Source organism: Carica papaya, chromosome 1 (genome assembly GCF_054855325.1).
Source record: "Carica papaya isolate Zhongbai chromosome 1, ASM5485532v1, whole genome shotgun sequence".
NCBI classification, from domain to species: Eukaryota; Viridiplantae; Streptophyta; class Magnoliopsida; order Brassicales; family Caricaceae; genus Carica; species Carica papaya.
Window position 1 is genome coordinate 6796450 of NC_142309.1, and position 20485 is coordinate 6816934.

The 20485-nt window shown below is 34.2% G+C and overlaps 3 protein-coding genes across 10 annotated transcripts; 2 read left to right on the forward strand and 1 right to left on the reverse strand.

Annotated features, from left to right (window-relative positions):
* Positions 1–1585: 1585 nt before the first annotated feature.
* On the forward strand, positions 1586–4916 carry LOC110820303 (membrane-anchored ubiquitin-fold protein 1). Of its 2 annotated transcripts, none has more exons than XM_088217011.1 (5): positions 1586–1931; positions 2395–2654; positions 3779–3940; positions 4427–4521; positions 4624–4916. In XM_088217011.1, the coding sequence occupies exons 2-4, from the start codon at positions 2522–2524 to the stop codon at positions 4480–4482; spliced, it is 351 nt and encodes a 116-aa protein (XP_088073137.1). In that variant the 5' UTR covers positions 1586–1931; positions 2395–2521; the 3' UTR covers positions 4483–4521; positions 4624–4916. The 2 variants fall into 2 exon arrangements, with proteins under 2 accessions (XP_088073137.1, XP_021905445.1); XM_022049753.2 differs by having other exon boundaries at positions 1587–1956.
* A 4249-nt stretch (positions 4917–9165) lies between these two features.
* Positions 9166–14911, forward strand: CLPB3 (casein lytic proteinase B3). Of its 3 annotated transcripts, XM_088217013.1 has the most exons (11): positions 9400–9539; positions 9817–9863; positions 9934–10152; positions 10693–10930; positions 11454–11649; positions 11749–11803; positions 11953–12103; positions 12237–12545; positions 12626–12891; positions 13024–13950; positions 14466–14911. In XM_088217013.1, exons 3-11 carry the CDS (start codon positions 9958–9960, stop codon positions 14793–14795), a joined length of 2667 nt encoding a protein of 888 aa, XP_088073139.1. In that variant the 5' UTR covers positions 9400–9539; positions 9817–9863; positions 9934–9957; the 3' UTR covers positions 14796–14911. The 3 variants fall into 3 exon arrangements, with proteins under 3 accessions (XP_021905221.2, XP_088073138.1, XP_088073139.1); XM_022049529.2 differs by lacking the exon at positions 9817–9863 and having other exon boundaries at positions 9166–9539; positions 9931–10152; XM_088217012.1 differs by lacking the exon at positions 9817–9863 and having other exon boundaries at positions 9167–9539.
* On the reverse strand, positions 14763–20480 carry EMB2076 (Pentatricopeptide repeat (PPR) superfamily protein). 5 transcript variants are annotated; one of them, XR_002540815.2, is made up of 4 exons: positions 19986–20480; positions 17022–19010; positions 16641–16883; positions 14763–15092 (listed from the first exon to the last, which is right to left on the reverse strand). XR_002540815.2 is itself a non-coding variant. In XM_022049530.2 (4 exons), the coding sequence occupies exons 3-4, from the start codon at positions 18660–18662 to the stop codon at positions 16716–16718; spliced, it is 1809 nt and encodes a 602-aa protein (XP_021905222.1). In that variant the 5' UTR covers positions 18663–18797; positions 18964–19010; positions 19986–20479; the 3' UTR covers positions 16281–16715. The 5 variants fall into 5 exon arrangements, 4 of the variants coding, with proteins under 4 accessions (XP_021905222.1, XP_021905223.1, XP_088073141.1 ...); XM_022049530.2 differs by lacking the exon at positions 14763–15092 and having other exon boundaries at positions 16281–16883; positions 17022–18797; positions 18964–19010; positions 19986–20479; XM_022049531.2 differs by lacking the exon at positions 14763–15092 and having other exon boundaries at positions 16281–16883; positions 17022–18797; positions 18964–19026; positions 19986–20479.
* Positions 20481–20485: the final 5 nt, after the last annotated feature.

Here is a 20485-nt window from a genome sequence, read left to right on the forward strand (position 1 = left end):
TCTTAAACCCAATTATTTAAGGCTTAGGAGACCCCCCCGTAATTGATTCTTTCAAGCTTAAAAAAAGTTTTTCTTTAATATCCCAACTACCTACCTTAAATACACATTCGAGTTAGATTAAAGATTTTTTTTTTTTTTTTATCACTAATACGGGTGATCTACCAATTAAAATTTGTATATTTTATTTAAAAATAATTAATTTAAATTTCATTGAAAACGTAAAATTTAGTATCTCTACTAATGTATTATAGGATCTATAATAATACATTTAATAAAATATATATATAATTTATCACTGTATAAATAAATTTATATTGACGTTTTTAAATTTCATGCCGATAAATTATTATTATTATATATATGAGTGAAATAAATATCACGTGATTGATAAATTTTTTTATTAAAATAAATATAAATATAAAATTAAAAATATTTAATTTAGACGACAAAGTATTTTTATTATAAGGTTGTGATAATTTGAGTTCAGACTTCAAATTGAATTTTGTGGGTGTGTTCTGGTAGAGGGTTGACATGATCAAACCACGTGATATTTTGAAATTTTTCTGAAGAGTTTTGACAAATTCCGATTTCCAAATTGGCTAATTTCTAATTGTACTACGAACACTTCCCACTTTCTGTCAAGCTACCATATACTTATGTGTCCTATGACCAAAATATTTTTGTTACATGCACCTATTATTTTTTATTTTATAAATAATTTTGGCATATATTGAAAATTAGTATTTTATTTTTTTTTTGTTTTAGTTTAATTTCATTTCATTCACATTTAGTTCTTAACTATAATTTTATGCAATTGGGTTTTTTTTTTTTGTTTAATTTTTATATTAAATTTAATATACATAATTATAATATAATCTATTGTGTTTGAAGTCACATAAATTTAGTAGTTAATATATAAATACCATTTCAAGAATATGAAAATTGAAATTTCACTGTGACAACTCGAATATAATAAATTATCTTTCAATTATATGTACATTAAAATTAATATAATAATAAGAGCTAAAGTTTGACCTAAAATTAATAAAGTACAACCATTATTATCAAAATCAAGTAACAATAATTAAAGAACAAATATTAATGTGTCTTCTTCAATTTTAATTACTGAAAAACATTGCCTTCTTATCAAAATGGTGTTTAAGAATAATTTTTTACATTTAAATTAAACAAATTATATTATTTATACCAAAAATAAATTAATAGTGAAGTACTTTTAAAAAAAAAAAACAAAAAAAAAAATTGGTTTAATTATATTAAATATTAAATATTATGTAAAAATGATAGAGGAGTTTGTACTATTTATAATGTAAAATTCATTTGCCAATTTCATCAAATTATTTTAATATTTTGGGAAAATCTATTTGCAAACAAAATAATTTAAATAAAAAAATTGTACCATAATGTGTTTCAAAGTCAATTCTGGTCTAACTCATATATATGTATATATAAAGACCAAAATATTCACCATGCTTGAAATAATTTTACTTTAATTTTTAGAAAATATAATTTCTCTTTTACAGAAGAAAACTGTCCATGTTCTGATTTATTGGAAGTAAAAAGAAAAAAAAGCAAGAAGTCAATTTTTTTAAGGAGAAAGAGAAAAGAAAACCAAAGTAAAAGAGGAAGAAGAAGAGAGAAGGGCAAAGAATGGATGCATTGACCACAGATTTTGATGACTTTGAGAACTCCGAAACAGACTGGTTCTGAGAGTTTACATGATCTCTTCTTCCATTAATTTTTATGGATTAATGAACTTCTTCCCTGACCCTTCTTCTTCTTCTTCTTCTTCTTCTTCTCCTCCTCCTCCTCGTCCTTCTTCTCGCTTGGAATTTGGGGCCAAAAACTGTGAAGATAGAGAACAACCCACATCAAGTTTGGACTTAAATAAGACAGCAAGTCACGTGAAAGAAGTTCGTTGTTCTTGGATATTTCCTAGTAATTGCTCGATCTTCTGCATTGGTTTCTAATTAATTTGAGTGGAACCCAGTTGGGGATTTAAGTTAATTTTATGATTTGAAGAATACCCAGGTTGATTTTTTATGATTTGATAATGGAAAGATCATTGCTTTATATATGCGAGTGTTGACTGCTGTAGCTGCTGTTTTTAGTGATTACGCTTTTGCTTCATATTGTTTTCTGTGTCCGTGTTTTTTTGTTGGGCTGGATTGTAGTGTTAGTTCCATTTTTGGATAGCTTTAATTGGTATCTTTTTTTTTGGCTTGCAAAATTTCATTTTAGTAAACTACAATCCAAAATTTCCATCTATAATGGTTTCTTCCCTTTTCACCTAGTTTTTCCAATTATAGATGGATGCATCTAGTTCTCAGTGCTAAACCCTGATTGACCCCTATATATTTATCGCTTTCTTGGTAGTAAACCAAAGGTGGAGCCGTATCTCCGTGAGATTTTCGATTCAAGCGTGAGATATTCATTCAACTAGTAAACCCAACTGGGTGGTTGGTAGGGCACTTCTGGGAGATCTGAGTGTTTGTTGTTGAAGATGGCTGGTGCGAGAGATCAATTTGAGATCAGGTTCCGGTTGACTGATGGTTCAGATATCGGTCCAAAAAGCTTTTCTCCTGCCACAAGTATTGCAACCTTGAAAGAGAGCATTCTGTCTCAGTGGCCCAGTGGTTAGTAAGAGTTTGATTAATATTTTCATGGTGATTTTGTGCGTAATGTGATGAAGGTTTATCGGGACGACAGGATTTTTTGTCACTGTGTCTTTTTGGTTACTGTTTCATTGTGATAATTGATTGGAACTTAAGATCTGTATTCAGAACATGTTTTGCTGCTTGGATTTTATGTTTTGGCACCTGTGAGATTTACTTCTGTTTGTTAGATAAGAGAAGAATATCAGGAAAAGGATATTAGGGGGAATGGAATGGTTTTTCTCTGCTCTTTGTCATTGTAATTGTTCTAATTCCTTCGAGGCAGAGTATTTTATTAGGTATTTTCCTGTCACCAAATCAAAAGCACTTGATTTATGCATGAATTTGCAAGGGAATCGAAGAGATTTAAGAGTAATACTATGATCGGATTATACAGACTCCTTGAATGCTATGTGTACCATGACCTAATTCTTTTGCTAAGGTTTTTACTTTTCCAGAGACATTTTTCTTGCATGCCTGAGTGTTATCTAGGCAACTTAATTACATGAGTATAATCATGGTGCGGATTATGTGTATTAAATAAACATGTTTTAGAATCAGGGACATTTTCAGCTAGCTTACTCGTCTTCATTACATTGTAGCTTAGTTCCATCAGGAACTAATAATTTGATTTTGAACACGTGAACGTGGGTGCTTTATTTAAACTGCAGTTCATTTAGGAAATAAAGGGAGATCCGATGGAAACTTGTGTAGAATGTATGGAATTGACATACCCCAGTTTACATGTTCTCTCGCACTCTAACCACATATCTTCCTCTTCTGGATGTCTTGGTTTATGCATTTTACTTCATCCTCGTCAAGGGAACTAATATGGAAATCAATAACTTAATATGACTTGCCTTCTTCCATGTTACTTGGTTGAAAGATTTCTTCTATTCTGCATCTGACATTCAACAGAATAGGAAAAGACGGCCAAACATTTCTTAATAAATGTAAGAATTTTTTCCATAAGATAGGTTACTTAATAAGGTTGTAAACTCTATATAGGCTGGATTTCTCTCCTTTTCAAATTTGATTGATATGAATTATGGCTCTGATAACATGACTTAAATACGATATGTTTGCATGTCTATATTTGTTTTCAGAGATGGAAAATGGTCCAAAGACAGTGAAAGACGTGAAGCTAATTAGTGCTGGAAAAATTTTGGAGAACAACAGGACAGTGGCAGAGTGCAGGAGCCCTCTATGTGATGCCCCAGATGCAGTTACAACTATGCATGTCGTTATTCAGCCTCATAAGGAGAGAGGTATAGTTATCTTCTAAAATGTTATTTATACTATCGCTGAACGTCTAAATGGCAGACCATAATAAAAGTCTTGTACCTCATGCATTCACCAAGAGAAAAGCCTTTTGTCTTTTCGAATTAGTCCTTTCCATCCTGCCTACAGTTTAATTATGCTTATTATCTAGAATCTGTTTGTTCCTCCCCAACATGTATCTAAAAGCTGCTAGCTATTTTATGAAACTACCATTCATTTGTTTCAACTTTTTTAATTTAACATAAGATCGTAATTATCCATTTAAACCTAATAAGCATTTGAAGTTTTTTTTTTTTTGGAAGTGCACAGAAGCACTTCCTTGTTTAGTTGTTTGAAAATACAAATCGTAATGAATTGTGTACTTGGTTATTTCTTGTGAGTAGTGAAGCGATAGACAAGGGCCAGCTGATTTATGTTGCTTCGAAAGATTCTACAGTTTTTGTATATGTTCTAATCATTCTTAAATGGAACAGAGAAGAGAGTAGCAAGCGAACCACAGCAGAACAAATGTGGTTGTGTCATACTATAAGTTGCTGTTCCAAGAACGGCTATGATATTTCTTCTTTCGGTGGGTTGGTTTTACAGTTCGCGATTGCTTGTCAATATATATATGTATATATATATCCATATTTCTGGTTTTAAACTAAAGCATCTATATATTTATCAACAGGTTTTAGAGCTTTTACAGCATACACAGGTGCAGAAAATGAACTGTTTGTTGATGAAAAGGCCGATGGCGTGATGGGCATTTATCACATGATATTCGTGTATTTTCTCCTGGTTTTTGCCTTTCGATGTCTACCGATTTTTCATCCATCTGGTTTATTTTCTCTTTTATTTAGTTGATTGGACTCTGCCATAGAGCAGTTATATCGAAATAGATGTCTTTACTTAAATCATTTACAGATTCTTATCATCTGGATTTGTTTTGCATTGTATAAAATCATTTGATAGTTTGGTTTATCCGATTCATTATCTTCTTCGAAATCTATATGCATCGTCTAAATTGAGTACCAAATTGATAGTTGCATTTGGTATTCGAGTACAACATAATATTATACAATTAGTTGCATTGTATCCATACAATTTGATATACTTGGTGATATCAAATTACACCAGAGGATATTCTAGTACAAAACACTAGGTGCAATGCATTTGACTATCAAATATTTTAACAGAACAAAATTTATTCATTTCAATCAAATTTATTCTAAATGGGTAGTTAAACCTTATTTTAAAAGACCAAAATACTTTGACATTTTTTAGCTTATTCCTAAACTGCTCTTTTTCCTCCATATAAAAGCTCACACCAGTTATATATATTATTAAGAACATTTTTTTATTATAGTTTAAATATTGTATATAAGTGTAATGATTGCACATACTAGTTAAGATTATGATATACTATTAAAAATTTCAATGATCAACGATTTATTGTTATGAATTCTTATCTTTGATTAGTTTATTAGTATGAATAGTTTAAGGCTTTCTTTTCTTAAAATTACTTATAAAAAATAAATTGGTATTAATTAAAAACAAAACTGATTGTAAATATTATGGGGGAGATAGTAATATAAATTTTGTAAATATTAAAACAATTAGGCATGAAAAATCAAAGTTTGTGAATTCTGTCTTCCTCTGGGGCAGGACTTGTCGGCACGAGGGAGATTGAATTTTAAAAGAAAGAAGAAGGTGGTGGTGGTAGGAAGAAGAGAATCTAACGGTCGAATTCGTTACTTGGATTCAAGCAAGTGAAGATGAACTCAGATGTGATGAAATGAAATGAAAATTAAATTGCTATTACATCAGCAACTACAAATTATCCAAGTTTATTAGAGCGTCACGAGACAATCGGTAAAACCAAATATACAGAACTTTGTAGAGAAGAGAGAGAGAGAGGGAGAGGGAAGCAGAGCAGAAATATATCAGACGGGAGAAGAAGAAGATTCGAAAGCGCAGAAATGGGTTCTCTTCATTCTCTTCTCAATTCTGTTTCTTTCAGTTTATAGAGAGAGAAAGAGAGGTTCTCTTCATTTTCTTCTCGACTCTGTTTCTTCTTTCAATTTCTAGAGAGAGAGAGAGAGAGAGAGAGAGAGAAAACCTAGAAATGGGTGCTCTTCATTTTCTTCTCGACTCTGTTTCTTCTTTCAGTTTCTACAGGGAGAAAGAGAGAACCTAGAAATGGGTTCTTAGACCCGCAGAAAAAGAACCCCTTTGTTCTTTTCTCGGCTCTGTTTTCCTTCACAATATTCTTGAAAACCTGCAAGCCCCGTATATATATATATATATATATATATAGAGAGAGAGAGAGAGAGAGAGAGAGAGGAAAAAAAGCATAAAAGAACAGAGATGGGTTAGCGTTCAAAACTTACTATTCTCCAACAAGCAACAAGAGAAAATCTTCATATGCTTTGGTAAAAACTCGTCTTTTTCAGAGAGATCTTCTTCTTGTTTCTGTACTTCCTGATGCCTATAAAGAAAACTTATGGTTCTCTTCTTGCTTCTGTATTTCCTGATGTCATATTTTTAATTATTCATATTCTGAAGATATATATATATATATATATATATATTTTTTAATCTTTCTAATCTTATTTTTTACGTCTGCTTTGGTTTTTGTTCAAAGCTGTTCCATGTTTTTTAGTTGCTAGTAAGTTCTGAAATCTTAAGCATATGTCGCCCTACTACCCAACTGATCTTTGGCCTTTTTCTCCTTCAAGCTTTATATTTTCTTATTTTTGGAATAACTTTGGTTGTTTCCTGTCATTTATCTTCTTTACATGTCATATAATTCTGGTGTACAGACTGTTCTTTGTTTCTAAATTTCTTTATATGCAATCACCCATTTATTTTTGTATCTTCAATTTGCATTTATTTTAAGTTTCTTTATATGCAATCACCCATTTACTTTGTGTATCTTCAATTTGCATTTATTTTTAAATTTCTTTATATGCAAACCACCCATTTACTTGTGATCTTCAAATTGCCTTAGAATATCATTGTTTCGGTTCTGATTAATAGCAAAATTAGATTAGAATTGCCAATTCTAATTTGAAAATAGGTTTCTTGAAAGTTTAAACAATTTCAACTACTTATTTATAATTCTTTTTTTCTAAAAGATCCACTATGCATTCTTGCAATTCAATTGTGTGTAAAAATGAATTTCATTGTTGATAACAAAATTTGTCTTTGGCAATGCGAAATCTTAAAAATAATTTAATGTCAAAGCTAGACTTTATTTTTTTATTGGTTATTATAGTGTCTTTTATTTTAATTCATATTTGAAATTTATGTTCATGTATTTTGATGGCAAATATCTCTTTTGAGACTCTTCTAAACAGACGAGGGCATTGAGGTTTGAATGAGAGACAAATTGGTATCTCCTATCTTATTTTGTTAAAATCTTCTTTTGTTTTTTTTTTTTATTGTATTTGATAATTTTTTCTCTCAATAGGTTCGTAAATATTTAATATTATTATTATTATTATTATTTCTATGTAATATAATAATTACATACCTACATATAAATAGAACTATTAACACAATATTAGAAACATGTTAGAAATTATTTTTGGTGGGAGTTGAATTACTAGGTTTATGAATAGAATTACTACCAAGATAAGAACTAGAATTATGACTAGTAGGATTAAAATATTAAGAGTATAAATTTTTATACCCGAATAAAACTAACATCGTTATAATACCTAGAACTATGACTTTGGTTAGGAATGTTACAAGTATTAAGACTATTAGTAGGATTGAAGACCATTAATAGGATTTGGGCTAAGTTTAAGCGTTTAGAGTATTAGATTTTAGGGTTTTAGGATTTTAGGTATAGAGTTTAGGGTTTAGGGATTAGAATTTACGGTTTAAGGTTTAGAGTTTAGGATTTAAATTTTAGGATATAGGATCTAGAGTATAAGGTTTAGGATTTATAATATACAATTTTACGGTTTAAGAGTTAGGGGTTAGAGTTTAGCGTTTAAGGTTTAGAGTTTATGGTCTAAAGTTTAGAATTTAGGGTTTAAAGTTTAGAGTTTATGAGACATAGTATCTAGAGTTTAGGGTTTAAGGTTTAAGATCTTAAGATATATGGTTTAGGGTATAGGATTTAAGGTCCTAGAACAGTAGGACTATAAAGTCATAAAGTCGTAAAGTAATACGGTCGTAAGATTTAGGTTTTTAGGGGGTTATGATTTAGGATCTGGGGTCTAGGGTCTAAGGTCATAGAGTCCTAAGATGTAGGATTTAGAGTCGTAAGGTCTAGAGTCTTTGGGTGTAGGGTCCTAAGTCCTAGAGTCCTAAGGTCATAGGGTTTAGAGTCTTAGGGTTTAGAATTTAGGATTTAGGATATAAAATATAGAGTATAGAGTATAGGGTCTAAGGTCTAAGGAAGAGTTTAGGATCTAGGGTATAAGATCTAGAATTTAGGGTTTAGAGTCTAGGGTCTAGAGTCTAAGGTGTATGGTGTAGGGTTTAAGGTCATAAGATGTAGGGTTTAGAGTTTAGGGGTCTAGAGTATAGGATATAAGATATAGGATCTAGTAGGGTTTAACATCTAGGACCTAGGGTTTATAATTTCATTATTTGTTTTACCACTTTGTCAACTCCTAAGTATATTAAATTTAAAGACTATTTAATTTTTTGTCACTTTATCTATTGAACTTAATTAAATTTAAAAATTATTATTTAAATACTCAAAAACTTTTTAACAGTTTAAATCATATAATTTTAAAAAAATTAAGAGCGAATTTATACTTTACCCCTTGATTTTAGTTTCTAAAATGCTATATGGGATCATGGGACATTTGAATCCAAACAAAATGGAATATGTTTGGTTTTTGGTTTTTTTTTTAAGACAAATAATAAAGGGGGAAGTGAAAGAATTTAATATTAAGATTTTTACTTGGATTGCTAACAATTTTCTAAAAATCATGAAGAATAAATTTGAAAGTTTGAAAAAAATTCTCTAAATATATTAATTTTATTTTTTAAAATATGATAAGAAATATATCCCTTTCATTAAAAATTAATAGAAAAAAAATTTGAATTTTAATGAGAAATCATCACAAATATCCTCACAAATATTAGTTGCATATGATAATTCAAAAGAAAAGCCATTTATCAGAAGCCACGTGTAAAGAGGACAAACCAAAACGTCGCCGTATAAAGCTCTCTGTCCATCCACCAATCTCGCGATCTTTCACGAACTCTCTCCCTCGCAACCTTAAATTCACGACGAGAACAACATTTACAGAACCAACTATAACGATAAAAGAGAAAGCTCTCTTCTTTTCCTTATTCCCACGCAAAGCCTGGACCTTTTGAAAGCTTGAGTAAGTTACCTCTTCTTTTGCTCCGTCAATGGCGGCAACCACCGCATCATTTCCCCGGGTCGGCCTCTCCGTGTCTCATCGGAACGCTGTGTTGTTTGCTCAACCACGTCTCTCCTTGACCTTACCCGCCAATCCCACCTCCCTCAAGACCTTGAAATTGAAGAAAACTGGGTCATTTGTTCACGGGCTCGACCGCGTCTCTAGGAGGTCGAAGTCATTTCTTATTCGATGTGAAGCTTCAAGCGGAAGGGTAAGGCTGTTCCCGTAGAATAACTAATGTATTTATAGATTTATCTACATGTATATGTGCATTGGCTTTGATGGGTCTTGTTTCGGTTTGGGGGCGTTTTTGTTTTTTGTTAGTGTTGATGAGGTATTTTCGTTAAAACAGCTTTTAGTTAGGTGCTGGAATTGACTGTTTTTCAATCCATTTGAAACAAATATCTTGAATTGATTTGCTTCTTTTAGTGTATAAAACGATTAAATGGCTAATAGAAGTTCTTTTAAAAAACTTTTCTTCTTTGTAGGAGTAATTACTTTATGATGCATTTGTTAGCTCCCATTCTAAATCCAGGTATGTCCATATGTATAAGATTGTACCTGTTTTACTGTGCTGAGTTTGGATTAACTTGTAATTTTAGCAGATTACCCAGCAAGAATTTACTGAAATGGCATGGCAAGCCATAGTTTCTTCACCAGATGTGGCCAAGGAGAACAAGCACCAGATAGTGGAAACAGAACATCTCATGAAGGCCCTCTTGGAACAGAAGAATGGCCTTGCTCGCCGAATCTTTTCCAAAATTGGGGTTGATAACACACGTTTGCTTGAGGCAACTGATAAGTTTATACAACGCCAGCCCAAGGTACTTCTTTTAAACTCCTGAGTTTCCTTTCTTAGATACTTAAACTGCCTGGGCAGTGATTGAATAGATAGATCCAGTTAGACCAACTGTTGGTTTCTTTCTTACCGAGCAATGAGTTAGTTTCTTGGTTATGGAGCTTTGGTTTGTGAATAATTCTTGTTTTTTTCTTACTGCAAATTTGACAGATTACCGACATTGATGACAACATACTTTAACTTGCATTGCAGATATTATACCCAGTATTTTGTTATTAAAGCTCAGTGTATATATTTTAAAAGCAGAGTTGCATCTGATTAGTAGCACAAGTTGACTGTGTCTACGTTGAAATTAACTCGTAATTATATGAACACATGTTAACCTTCATTTATGAACATATTACCTCTGGAGCATGAACTAACCAATATCTTGTTCCATGAGTATCTCGGATAGGTTAACTTAGGAACATGTATTTACTTTTTGTTGACAGACAGTAGTCTTTCATGTTCCCTCTAATCTGATTTCAAAATGGTTACTGCCCGATTGTTTTTCCTACTATCCCAGGTACTTGGTGAGTCAGCTGGTTCAATGCTGGGACGTGATTTGGAAGCCTTGATCCAGCGAGCCAGAGAATATAAAAAAGAATATGGGGATTCCTTTGTCTCTGTTGAGCATTTGGTTCTTGGATTCGCACAGGATCAACGATTTGGGAAGCAACTGTTTAAGGATTTCCAAATATCTCAGCAGACTTTGAAATCTGGAATAGAATCCATCAGAGGACGGCAATCAGTCATTGACCAAGGTCAGAATATGTCTTTCCAGCCTGCTTATGTGTGGTTTTTGCTTGGTTGAAGGAGAGCATAGTTATAAATTCAACCTTGTCCAAGTACGATAAACTGATGCTTGTGCTACTAAATTTCATCCTTCATTTTTTAACTGCTTTTAAGTTTCTCCCAACCTTGTCCAAGTACGATAAACTGATAGCATTGAACAAATAGGTTGTTCTAACACATTTTATTATTCCCGAGTAGGAAGGGAAAAAGGAGATGCAATGGTAGATAGTTATAAATATAAACTTAGGTTTGTGCATATATCTTGGCAGTGTACAAGGGAAATATTTGTCTCTTTGATGTTTCTTTTGTATTGTTTGTTTTGTTCTCTTTTTTTTTTTCCTGCTGTAGGAATGTTCGTGTCATAAGGTTTTTGGAGTGAAACTTAAGTACCTGGCTGGTTGCAGATCTTGGAAGCTTTACGTGTTCTATGTTGTGTTCAGTGTTCTTTAGGTAAGTTGGTCTCACTTGTCTCACCTTGTGAGCTTTTTGTAGATCCTGAAGGGAAGTATGAGGCACTTGAAAAGTATGGGAAAGATTTAACTGCAATGGCAAGAGAAGGAAAACTTGACCCAGTAATAGGACGAGATGATGAAATACGCAGATGCATCCAGATTCTATCAAGGCGAACTAAAAACAACCCCGTGCTAATAGGTGAACCAGGTGTTGGAAAAACTGCAATTTCGGAAGGGTAAGCATTTACATGTTTGTTTTTACTTTTGATGTTTTTTGATTTGGGATTGAATAAATTGTGATATTGGTCTTCCTGTACTCCCTGTGCTTTTAACAGGCTTGCCCAGAGAATTGTGGAAGGGGATGTACCTTCAGCTCTGATGAACAGAAAGGTACATGCTGCATCCTAATTTTTGTGAAATCTTTTCTTTTTTGCTTGGCTCTTATAGGGCTAAAAGTGAGGCACATACTCCTTGACGTAGTTTGACTGTACTATAGAATTACTCCAAAGTTTAATCAAAACTATTTTTTCTTTTTGCAGCTTATATCTTTGGACATGGGGGCACTCATAGCCGGGGCAAAATATCGAGGAGAATTTGAAGATAGACTGAAGGCTGTACTTAAGGAAGTAACAGAATCGGATGGCCAGATTATCCTGTTCATTGATGAGATCCACACAGTTGTTGGGGCAGGTATATATGCCTTTAAGTTGGCTGGTTATTCAGTGCCTGGAAAGATAGCTGAATATGAATGGTTGTGCTTGTTCCTTAAGCATTTATCTTTTGGATAAAGATGGCTAGAATGAAGATTCTTATATCTTTTCAGGTGCTACTAATGGTGCAATGGATGCGGGAAATCTATTGAAGCCAATGCTTGGTCGTGGGGAGTTGAGATGTATAGGTGCAACAACACTCGATGAATATCGAAAATATATTGAAAAAGATCCGGCACTGGAGCGTCGTTTCCAGCAAGTTTATGTTAATCAGCCTTCAGTTGAGGATACAATCTCTATCTTGCGTGGACTACGTGAAAGATATGAGCTGCATCACGGAGTCCGCATTTCTGACACTGCACTGGTTGCAGCTGCAGTTCTGTCTGATCGTTACATTAGCGGCCGCTTTCTACCTGACAAAGGTAAATATATACAAACAATAAATCTTCTTTATTTAAAATTTTTCAATTGATGATGGCACTGATATAGTCTCAAAATGCAGCTATTGACCTTGTTGATGAAGCAGCAGCTAAACTGAAAATGGAAATTACTTCAAAACCCACTGCACTTGATGAGATCAATCGTGCAGTACTGAAACTCGAGATGGAGAGGCTATCACTTACAAATGATACAGACAAAGCTACAAAAGATAGGCTGAACCGACTTGATGCTGAGTTGTCAATATTAAAGGTGAAACAAGCCGAGCTGACTCAGCAGTGGGAGCATGAGAAATCTGTCATGACTCGCATCCAGTCAATTAAAGAAGAGGTTTGTGACTATGGTTTCCATCGTTTTGATTTTGTTTTCTATTCCACTATGTACTTGGTCTTACAAGAGTAAAATATGTCCGAAGGCGTGAGACTGATTGTAACATTATGCTTGTTTTGTTTGTTGGTACAGATAGACAGAGTTAATGTTGAGATCCAGCAGGCAGAGCGGGAGTATGATCTCAATCGTGCTGCAGAACTCAAATATGGGAGTTTGAACTCTTTGCAGCGTCAACTTGCTAGTGCTGAAAAAGAACTAGATGAGTATATGAGTACTGGAAACTCTATGCTGAGAGAAGAAGTTACAGAAAATGATATTGCTGAAATTGTGAGCAAATGGACTGGTATCCCTGTTTCCAAGCTTCAGCAGTCAGAGAGGGAAAAGCTTTTACATTTGGAGGACAAGTTGCATCAGCGTGTTGTGGGCCAAGACCCGGCAGTGAGAGCAGTTGCTGAGGCTATTCAGCGTTCACGAGCTGGTCTGTCAGATCCTCACCGACCAATAGCTAGTTTCATGTTTATGGGCCCTACTGGTGTTGGGAAAACAGAGTTAGCTAAGGCTCTTGCAACCGACTTGTTTAACACAGAAGAGGCGCTTGTACGAATTGATATGAGTGAATATATGGAAAAGCATGCAGTTGCGAGACTGATTGGTGCACCACCTGGTTATGTTGGATATGAGGAAGGAGGACAATTGACAGAGACAGTTCGCAGGAGGCCTTATGCGGTAATTCTTTTCGATGAAATAGAAAAGGCCCATTCAGATGTATTTAATGTCTTCCTTCAGATTTTGGATGATGGTCGAGTAACTGATTCTCAGGGTCGCACTGTGAGTTTCACCAATACAGTCATCATTATGACTTCAAATGTAGGTTCGCAGTATATACTGGATACAGATTATGACACCTTGTCGAAGGAGGTAGCGTATGAAACTATGAAAACAAGAGTGATGGATGCCGCAAGATCAATATTCCGCCCTGAGTTTATGAACCGGGTCGATGAGTATATTGTTTTCCAGCCTTTGGATCGTGATCAGATTTGCAGCATTGTTAGGTTGCAGGTAAGTTTTAGCTTAATGCGCATTCACTACTATTTATCTTAACATGCACTGGTTCTGTAAGAGGGGAACAAGATCTTGCTTCACCTGCTAACTTTTTTTTTAATGGCGATAAGCACAGTCCTACTATTTATCTAACATGCATTGGTTCTTTAAGAGGGGGGACGAGTTCTTGCTTCACCTGCTAACTTTTTTTTTAATGGCGATAAGCATAGTCCTAGCAAAACGTTAAAGGGAAAAAAGTGGTACAAGTTAATTGGTCCATCGAGTCCTAGAAAAGCTTTTATGTTAATTATTGGTATTGATCTTGAAGCCTGATTGATGGGATACCTTGTTAAAGTATTCCTGCTTAAAAGATTTCTTTCACATGCACTGATTAGAGAAGAAATCCTTCTAGATGCACTCTGTTGTGACACGTTTCCTTGTGATATGAGACCTTCAACACCTTTTAGGTGAATTCTATCGACAAACTATTATCCTTGAGTAGCAAACTAACCATTTAATTTTGTCCATTACAGTTGGAGCGACTCCAGAAGAGAATTGGAGATCGTAAATTGAAAATCAAGGTGACAGATGCTGCCATTCAGCTTCTTGCAAGTCTTGGATACGACCCCAACTATGGTGCTCGGCCAGTCAAGAGGGTTATCCAGCAGAATGTTGAGAATGAACTTGCCAAAGGCATATTAAGAGGGGACTTCAAAGAGGAGGATACTGTTTTGATTGACACAGAAGTCTCAGCCTTTGCTAATGGTCAGCTTCCCCAACAAAAGCTGGTGTTCACCAGACTTGAAACTCAGTCAGTTAAGCAAGCTACAGAAGGGCAAGAAGCTCTTTCCCAGAGTCTCTAAATATTGTATTTAGCTTTACTTACCTGTTTATAGGTTTCACAAGAATTTTGCGGAGAAAGCATTGTGTATGTATACAGTTACCAAAAGAAATTAGAAGCTTGACATTTGATCTGGTCTCTCCCTTTCCGCTTCTTAAAAATAAGAAGATACTTGTCATTTTCTTTCGAGGGGTTGTGACATCTTGGTTGGGCTTACTTGTAATAGACTTAGAACGAAGTCTGGTATTTGGGAAGAGCCTTCTTTATGAATGGTTAATCTGTCTATCGATTCCAGAGCTCTTGACATTGTTTTCAGATCCTACAGAAGAGGATTAAAGGATTGGTATCGTATCAAAATACTAAAAAGAAAATTGATCTAAGAAGGAGAAAAACTGCAAGTATATACGATACAATAATATTTTAGGACAAGAGGAAGTCACAGAAGGAAACTAAACTAAAAAGGAAAAACCTTAATTACATGTATCCTTTAAAGAGTAGGAAAATAAAATTATTTCCCACATAAATGTAATGGAACTTATAACTATTACATTAGAGATAACTATCACATTTGCAGATTTCAAGTATGGTACTTTTAACTATTTTAAATATGTTCAATCATGACTAACTAATTAATTATATATGTTCATAATTAACATTATATTAGTTATTGCTAACTAAACTGTCGTGTACTTATATTTTAGGAATCCGAAAAAACTTGAAGGAACAAGACAAGTTTTGAGAAGACTTTCGACAGGTCACTAAACAAGTCCTCCCACCTCGATTAAAAAGACTCCTTCACACACATTCAGGTACTCCAATTGCTTGCCCCTTTAGTTGACAGAGAAAGATCTTAGCTATTATGTCACTAGATTGGAGCAAAACGGCTTTATTGGTGAACCACTATTGAGCTATGAATTTGTAAGCTATTTGCAAATTCTTGTGCTACAAATCTATTTCCTTCATAAATTCAAGTGAAAACCCATTTGAATACTTCTTTGTTGGGTGCAGAAAATGGGAGCTAACATAGCTATGGAATAGAACGCAAGTGAGAGTACCAGTGAAGTTTATTGTGAGAGATGTTGACTCGGTTTATACAACTCCAAGAGTGAAGGAATACATAGATGATGGTGGTTTCAAGAAAGATGTTCCATTTCTGAAAAAAGTTGTCATCATGAAAGGAGTAGTTCATTTCATCATGGAAGAGAAATCAAAACAAATCACCACACGCATTCATCACTTTATCACCAAGTTCCAAGTCTAGAATAAAATTCTCTGGAGCTATATGTTTGTTTCTTTTACACATCAACATAATCAGCTAATTAGGATTTATATTTCCTCTCAAATGTAATATTTAAATACAATAAACTGCTAATAATTTTTTTATCAATTCATTAGTCGAGTCCTCTTGTTATTATACTTGGAAGTATTTAATTTCTATGTGCCAATTGCCAATAGGTGAGATCTTTTTTTTCTTTTCTCTGAGACGCAATGGATGAGATCTTGAACAAACATCAAAGATTTGTTTTAAGGATGAAACAGGAATTATGTTACTGACATATATCTTGAAACTAGGGTTTGGTACCAAGAGAAAAAAGTTCAGTAACATATCAGTTTCAGATGCTGAGGAAAAGGAGTGAGGAGTACAAAACAGAAAATATTATGTGGTATATGTACAACAGTTATATGACATACATACATGGGCCCGTTAATTTGCTAAGTTACAGTACAAGCCAGCACTTCAATTATAACTTGACTTCCTTGAACTCTAATTCGACTATACATGCACTCTTCGACACGTATGGTTTGCTTGGCAGACACACCCATCATTATACATACTTAAACATGATCATAGGTGGACTTCAATTACCTTTCAAATGTACTTTGCCCTTTGACATTCGGGAATAACACTTGATAAATCTGTCTACCATGACAAACCACCACTTCACTTGGGATGTTTCTTTAAGTATTGAAGCATCAATGCCCATGTTTTGCCATCGGGTTTAAGGCCAATCTTCCGCATTCTTATGTAAAGCTTCTTTGCTGACTCAAATTTGCCTCTTAAACACATACCGTGAATAGCAGCATTATATAGTGATACGTTTGGTGCCCTCTGCCATGAAGCAAACAAATAACCAATAAGTATGCAATAATTCAAAAAAAAAGGAACCAACAATAACAACAATGTCTTTAATTTTGATATTTATTCTAATAGGATGCAAAAGTAAGATAGTCAGAAATGTAAACTCACATTTAGAATTTCCTCAACTTCATTCCAGTGAGATCCCCAAATGCAACTTCTTATCAATGACAAATAAGTGAATGTGTCTGGAGTGCACTTCTGGTGAACCATATGCTCATAAATTTGTAGCGAAACTTTCGGTTTCCTAGCAGTCTCACAAGCACCAATAACAAGGTTGTATGATGCAGCTGAAATAGGAAGTCCTGAAGCTTCCATCTGCCAGAGAAGCTGCAAAGCTTTCTCCCATGAACCAAGTTTCTGGCATGACATCAAAGCAGTGTTGTAGAGATGTACATTTAATTGGGAGCAGTGCTCAGCTTTTATGCCATAAAATAACTTTAAGACATCTGCATGTCTATTCGCCCTGTGGAGAGCACTAAGCAGGGCATTCCATGTGTATTCATCAGCTGCATGACCCAAAAGCTTCATGGTAGCATATATCTTAAATGCTAGTTCCGCTTTCCCTGCTTTTCCTAGTGAATTAATCACTGAATTGCATGCAACTAGATTCGGTGTAAACCCATCATTCATTATTTTCTGAAAGACTTCCAGTGCCAAATCCCACCTCCCCTCCTTTGTGCATGCACTGATAGTAGCATGCATCAAATCATTGCGTGGCTTAAGTCCATTTAGAACCATCTCATTATAAGCATCAATAGCTAATTCATTCTGTCCACAGCGGGTGAAAATGCTAATTAGTAGGGAATAAGTAACTTCTGTTCCAACATGGCCATTATCCTTCATGCTTCTCCATATTCTCTCAGTTTCAGCCAAATTGTTCACCCCGCCACAAATAGATATCATTGTGTTATAAACAATTACATCAATGTCCTGTTTGGAATCCCTTTCCAACTCCACAAACAATTCAAGAGCTGAACCAAAGCCATGAGAATTTGCAACTGCTTTCAGTATCAAGCTGTAAGTATGGCTTGTCAAAATGTCATTTGTCCTCATGAACTCATACACACTCAATGCAGTGTTAATGAATCCATTCCTCAAGAGGCAAGAAAGAAGAGAATTACAGGCATGTACATTAGGTTGTAGACCTGAGAATTTCATGGATTCAAACAGCTCTAATGCACTTCTAAATTTATTTGATCTGCTAAGTGTCAAGATCCGTCCAGACAGCATCTCTTCATTTCTTTCCTCAAGAAAATGTAGCCTATCTTTATTCTCCATGGACCTATATTTTAAATCTGGAGAAAACTCAATATCACTTCCAGCATCAAAACTATTCCCCTGTTGCGCCATGGAGTCGTCTTGAGGATGCAAATTCTGTTCAAAATAGTTACTGTCCAACTCTTCCTCTCCTCTTTCTACAAGTGTATTATTTCCTCCTGTTTTGCAATTCAACTTGGAATCATTATTATAATGGGTATTTGATGCTGTCGTTGGACTACCCATCCAAGTTGACAAATCCTGCAAGTTCATTCCTGTACACTCAAACCAGGAATTCCCCTTCCCAGGCATGGCAGTTCCTTTTAGGTTGCAGGTTCCTTCACGCCTTCTTTTATTTTTTACGGCTAAATTACCCTCCAAGCAACAGACTCTACACCAAAAACTACCTTGACTAAACGAGTAAATATATTTACAATCAAGCCCATTTGATGTGGCAACAACTGAAATCGAATTTGCCAAAATCCCTGCCATGGTCAACTTCACAGAAGCAATCAAATTCAAGCCAGTGAAGATATATATCAGTATAGCAACAACATTATGTTTTATATTTCTCCTTTCTGAGAGCAACAACGGAATCTCTTCTTGATGGCAGCTTTCCTTTCCAAGCTGTTTTATGTTTTTTCTCACAAAGAAAAAATACATCAGTATCACATATTTCTCAATAGAACATTATTATTATTTTTGGGTGTAAAAAAGGTCAACAAAATAGTTTGCAAGAGAAGGAAGTATAAGAAGAAAATATGTGTGTGCGTGTATAAGAAAATTTACTTACATAGGGATGTTAAGGAGTGGGCCTAGAGAAAGAATTTGTCACAAAATCTGTTAATAGAAGCCACTGAACTTAAATCAATCTCAAGAAATGTAATTTCTAGAATTGATTAACATAGAAAACCACATATATGAACTGACCAAGAACTTCATACTTTTTCTAGAATTCTCTTTTCCAAACATAAAATTAACCTAGCAAACTGCCAAATCCTCACAAGCAACTTTTGTATGTTTTATATATTGATGATTTATCGATTTATCTGTCCAAAAACTACAAAGAACATTGAATTTTTTTTTTTGGCAAAGAAAGAATTTGTTATCTACTGTGTACATGCTATTACTAATACAAAGAACCACGTATTCACTAAACACTTGTTGAATATGCAAAAGTTAACTTGTCTTATTGAAACATCAACTTTTGCAATTAGCAATAAGCTGCTAACGCCATAGCTTCAGCATAAATTGTTAAGCAATTCAAGGGGAGAAAACAAATGCTTCTTGATAAACAGATACAAAAACGAAATATACAACTATAAGTACAAGATCATTAAGTTAGAATTAAATATACATCTTGACACATTAACTCAAAAGATTTACAAGTATGAAAAATAAAATATGGTGGGTATCTAATATTTACATGACCATATAAGATTAAGTTAAACTAAATTATATAATATAGAATTCGAAAACAGACCAAGCACTAGTTTCTTTACATGCGCAGATTAATATGGCCAAACTAAGAGACCTGGATTTGCCTTTTCTTTTCCTCCTTTTTTTTCTTTTCAGTTCCAGAAACAAGAACAATACTTCAAAGAAGAAGGTATCCACAGAAATGATGATAATATATCCTTCTAAACCAGGAGACAGACTTCTAACCAAAACCACAGCAACTAAAGAAATTCGTAAAATCACCAATTGATTTTGCCCGAAATCAAAGAGAGAGCTGGGCTTTTGATCTGAAGCAAATTACCTCAGAAACAAGAGAGAGAAAGGGAGAGTGAGGCCCGGAAAGAAGCTGAAACTTACACAGAAAGGGAAACAAGCTCCTCTCGCTCAGTTCTCACTTGCAATTGGAAGTGCGGGAGAGACGACTTGGATATGAAAGTATTATTTCTCGTAGTTCACCTTCCATTAGTGGAAGAGCTCCTCTGCATATTGTACATCCCAAAGGAACGTCCATATCCCAGAGCTCTTGACATCAGAACAGGATTAAGGAGGAAAGATTCTAAAAGGTATCCGTATTGTATCCAAATACTAAGGGAAACAAACTATTCGTACATCCCATGTAATGTCTTCTAAGGGAAGAAAATAGTAATTACTTGCAATTTATAGGAAGAGTAAAATTAGTTTTACAGCAGTACTCATTATGACTGATGCAAAGAGCTATTGAACAGTGATGAAAGGGGTTCAACGATGAAGAGATAGAAATGGGTGATTATCTCTGTATGATTGTGAAAGAGTAGAAAACTACAAGCTTTTCGCTTGATTTCTGAAAACAGTAAACGGAGCAAGAAAGTTTGCTCTTT

Coding starts and splice junctions, on each gene's coding strand:
- LOC110820303 (XM_088217011.1), top strand. CDS start 2,522: ATGGCTGGTGCGAGAGATCAATTTGAGATCAGGTTCCGGTTGACTGAT. Junction 2,655..3,778: donor TCTGTCTCAGTGGCCCAGTG/GTTAGTAAGAGT, acceptor ATTTGTTTTCAG/AGATGGAAAATGGTCCAAAG. Junction 3,941..4,426: donor TCAGCCTCATAAGGAGAGAG/GTATAGTTATCT, acceptor TAAATGGAACAG/AGAAGAGAGTAGCAAGCGAA.
- CLPB3 (XM_022049529.2), top strand. CDS start 9,318: ATGGCGGCAACCACCGCATCATTTCCCCGGGTCGGCCTCTCCGTGTCT. Junction 11,650..11,748: donor AAAACTGCAATTTCGGAAGG/GTAAGCATTTAC, acceptor TGCTTTTAACAG/GCTTGCCCAGAGAATTGTGG. Junction 12,546..12,625: donor CCGCTTTCTACCTGACAAAG/GTAAATATATAC, acceptor CTCAAAATGCAG/CTATTGACCTTGTTGATGAA.
- EMB2076 (XM_088217015.1), bottom strand. CDS start 18,833: ATGTATTTTTTCTTTGTGAGAAAAAACATAAAACAGCTTGGAAAGGAA. Junction 16,884..17,021: donor AAGTTGAGGAAATTCTAAAT/GTGAGTTTACAT, acceptor GCTTCATGGCAG/AGGGCACCAAACGTATCACT.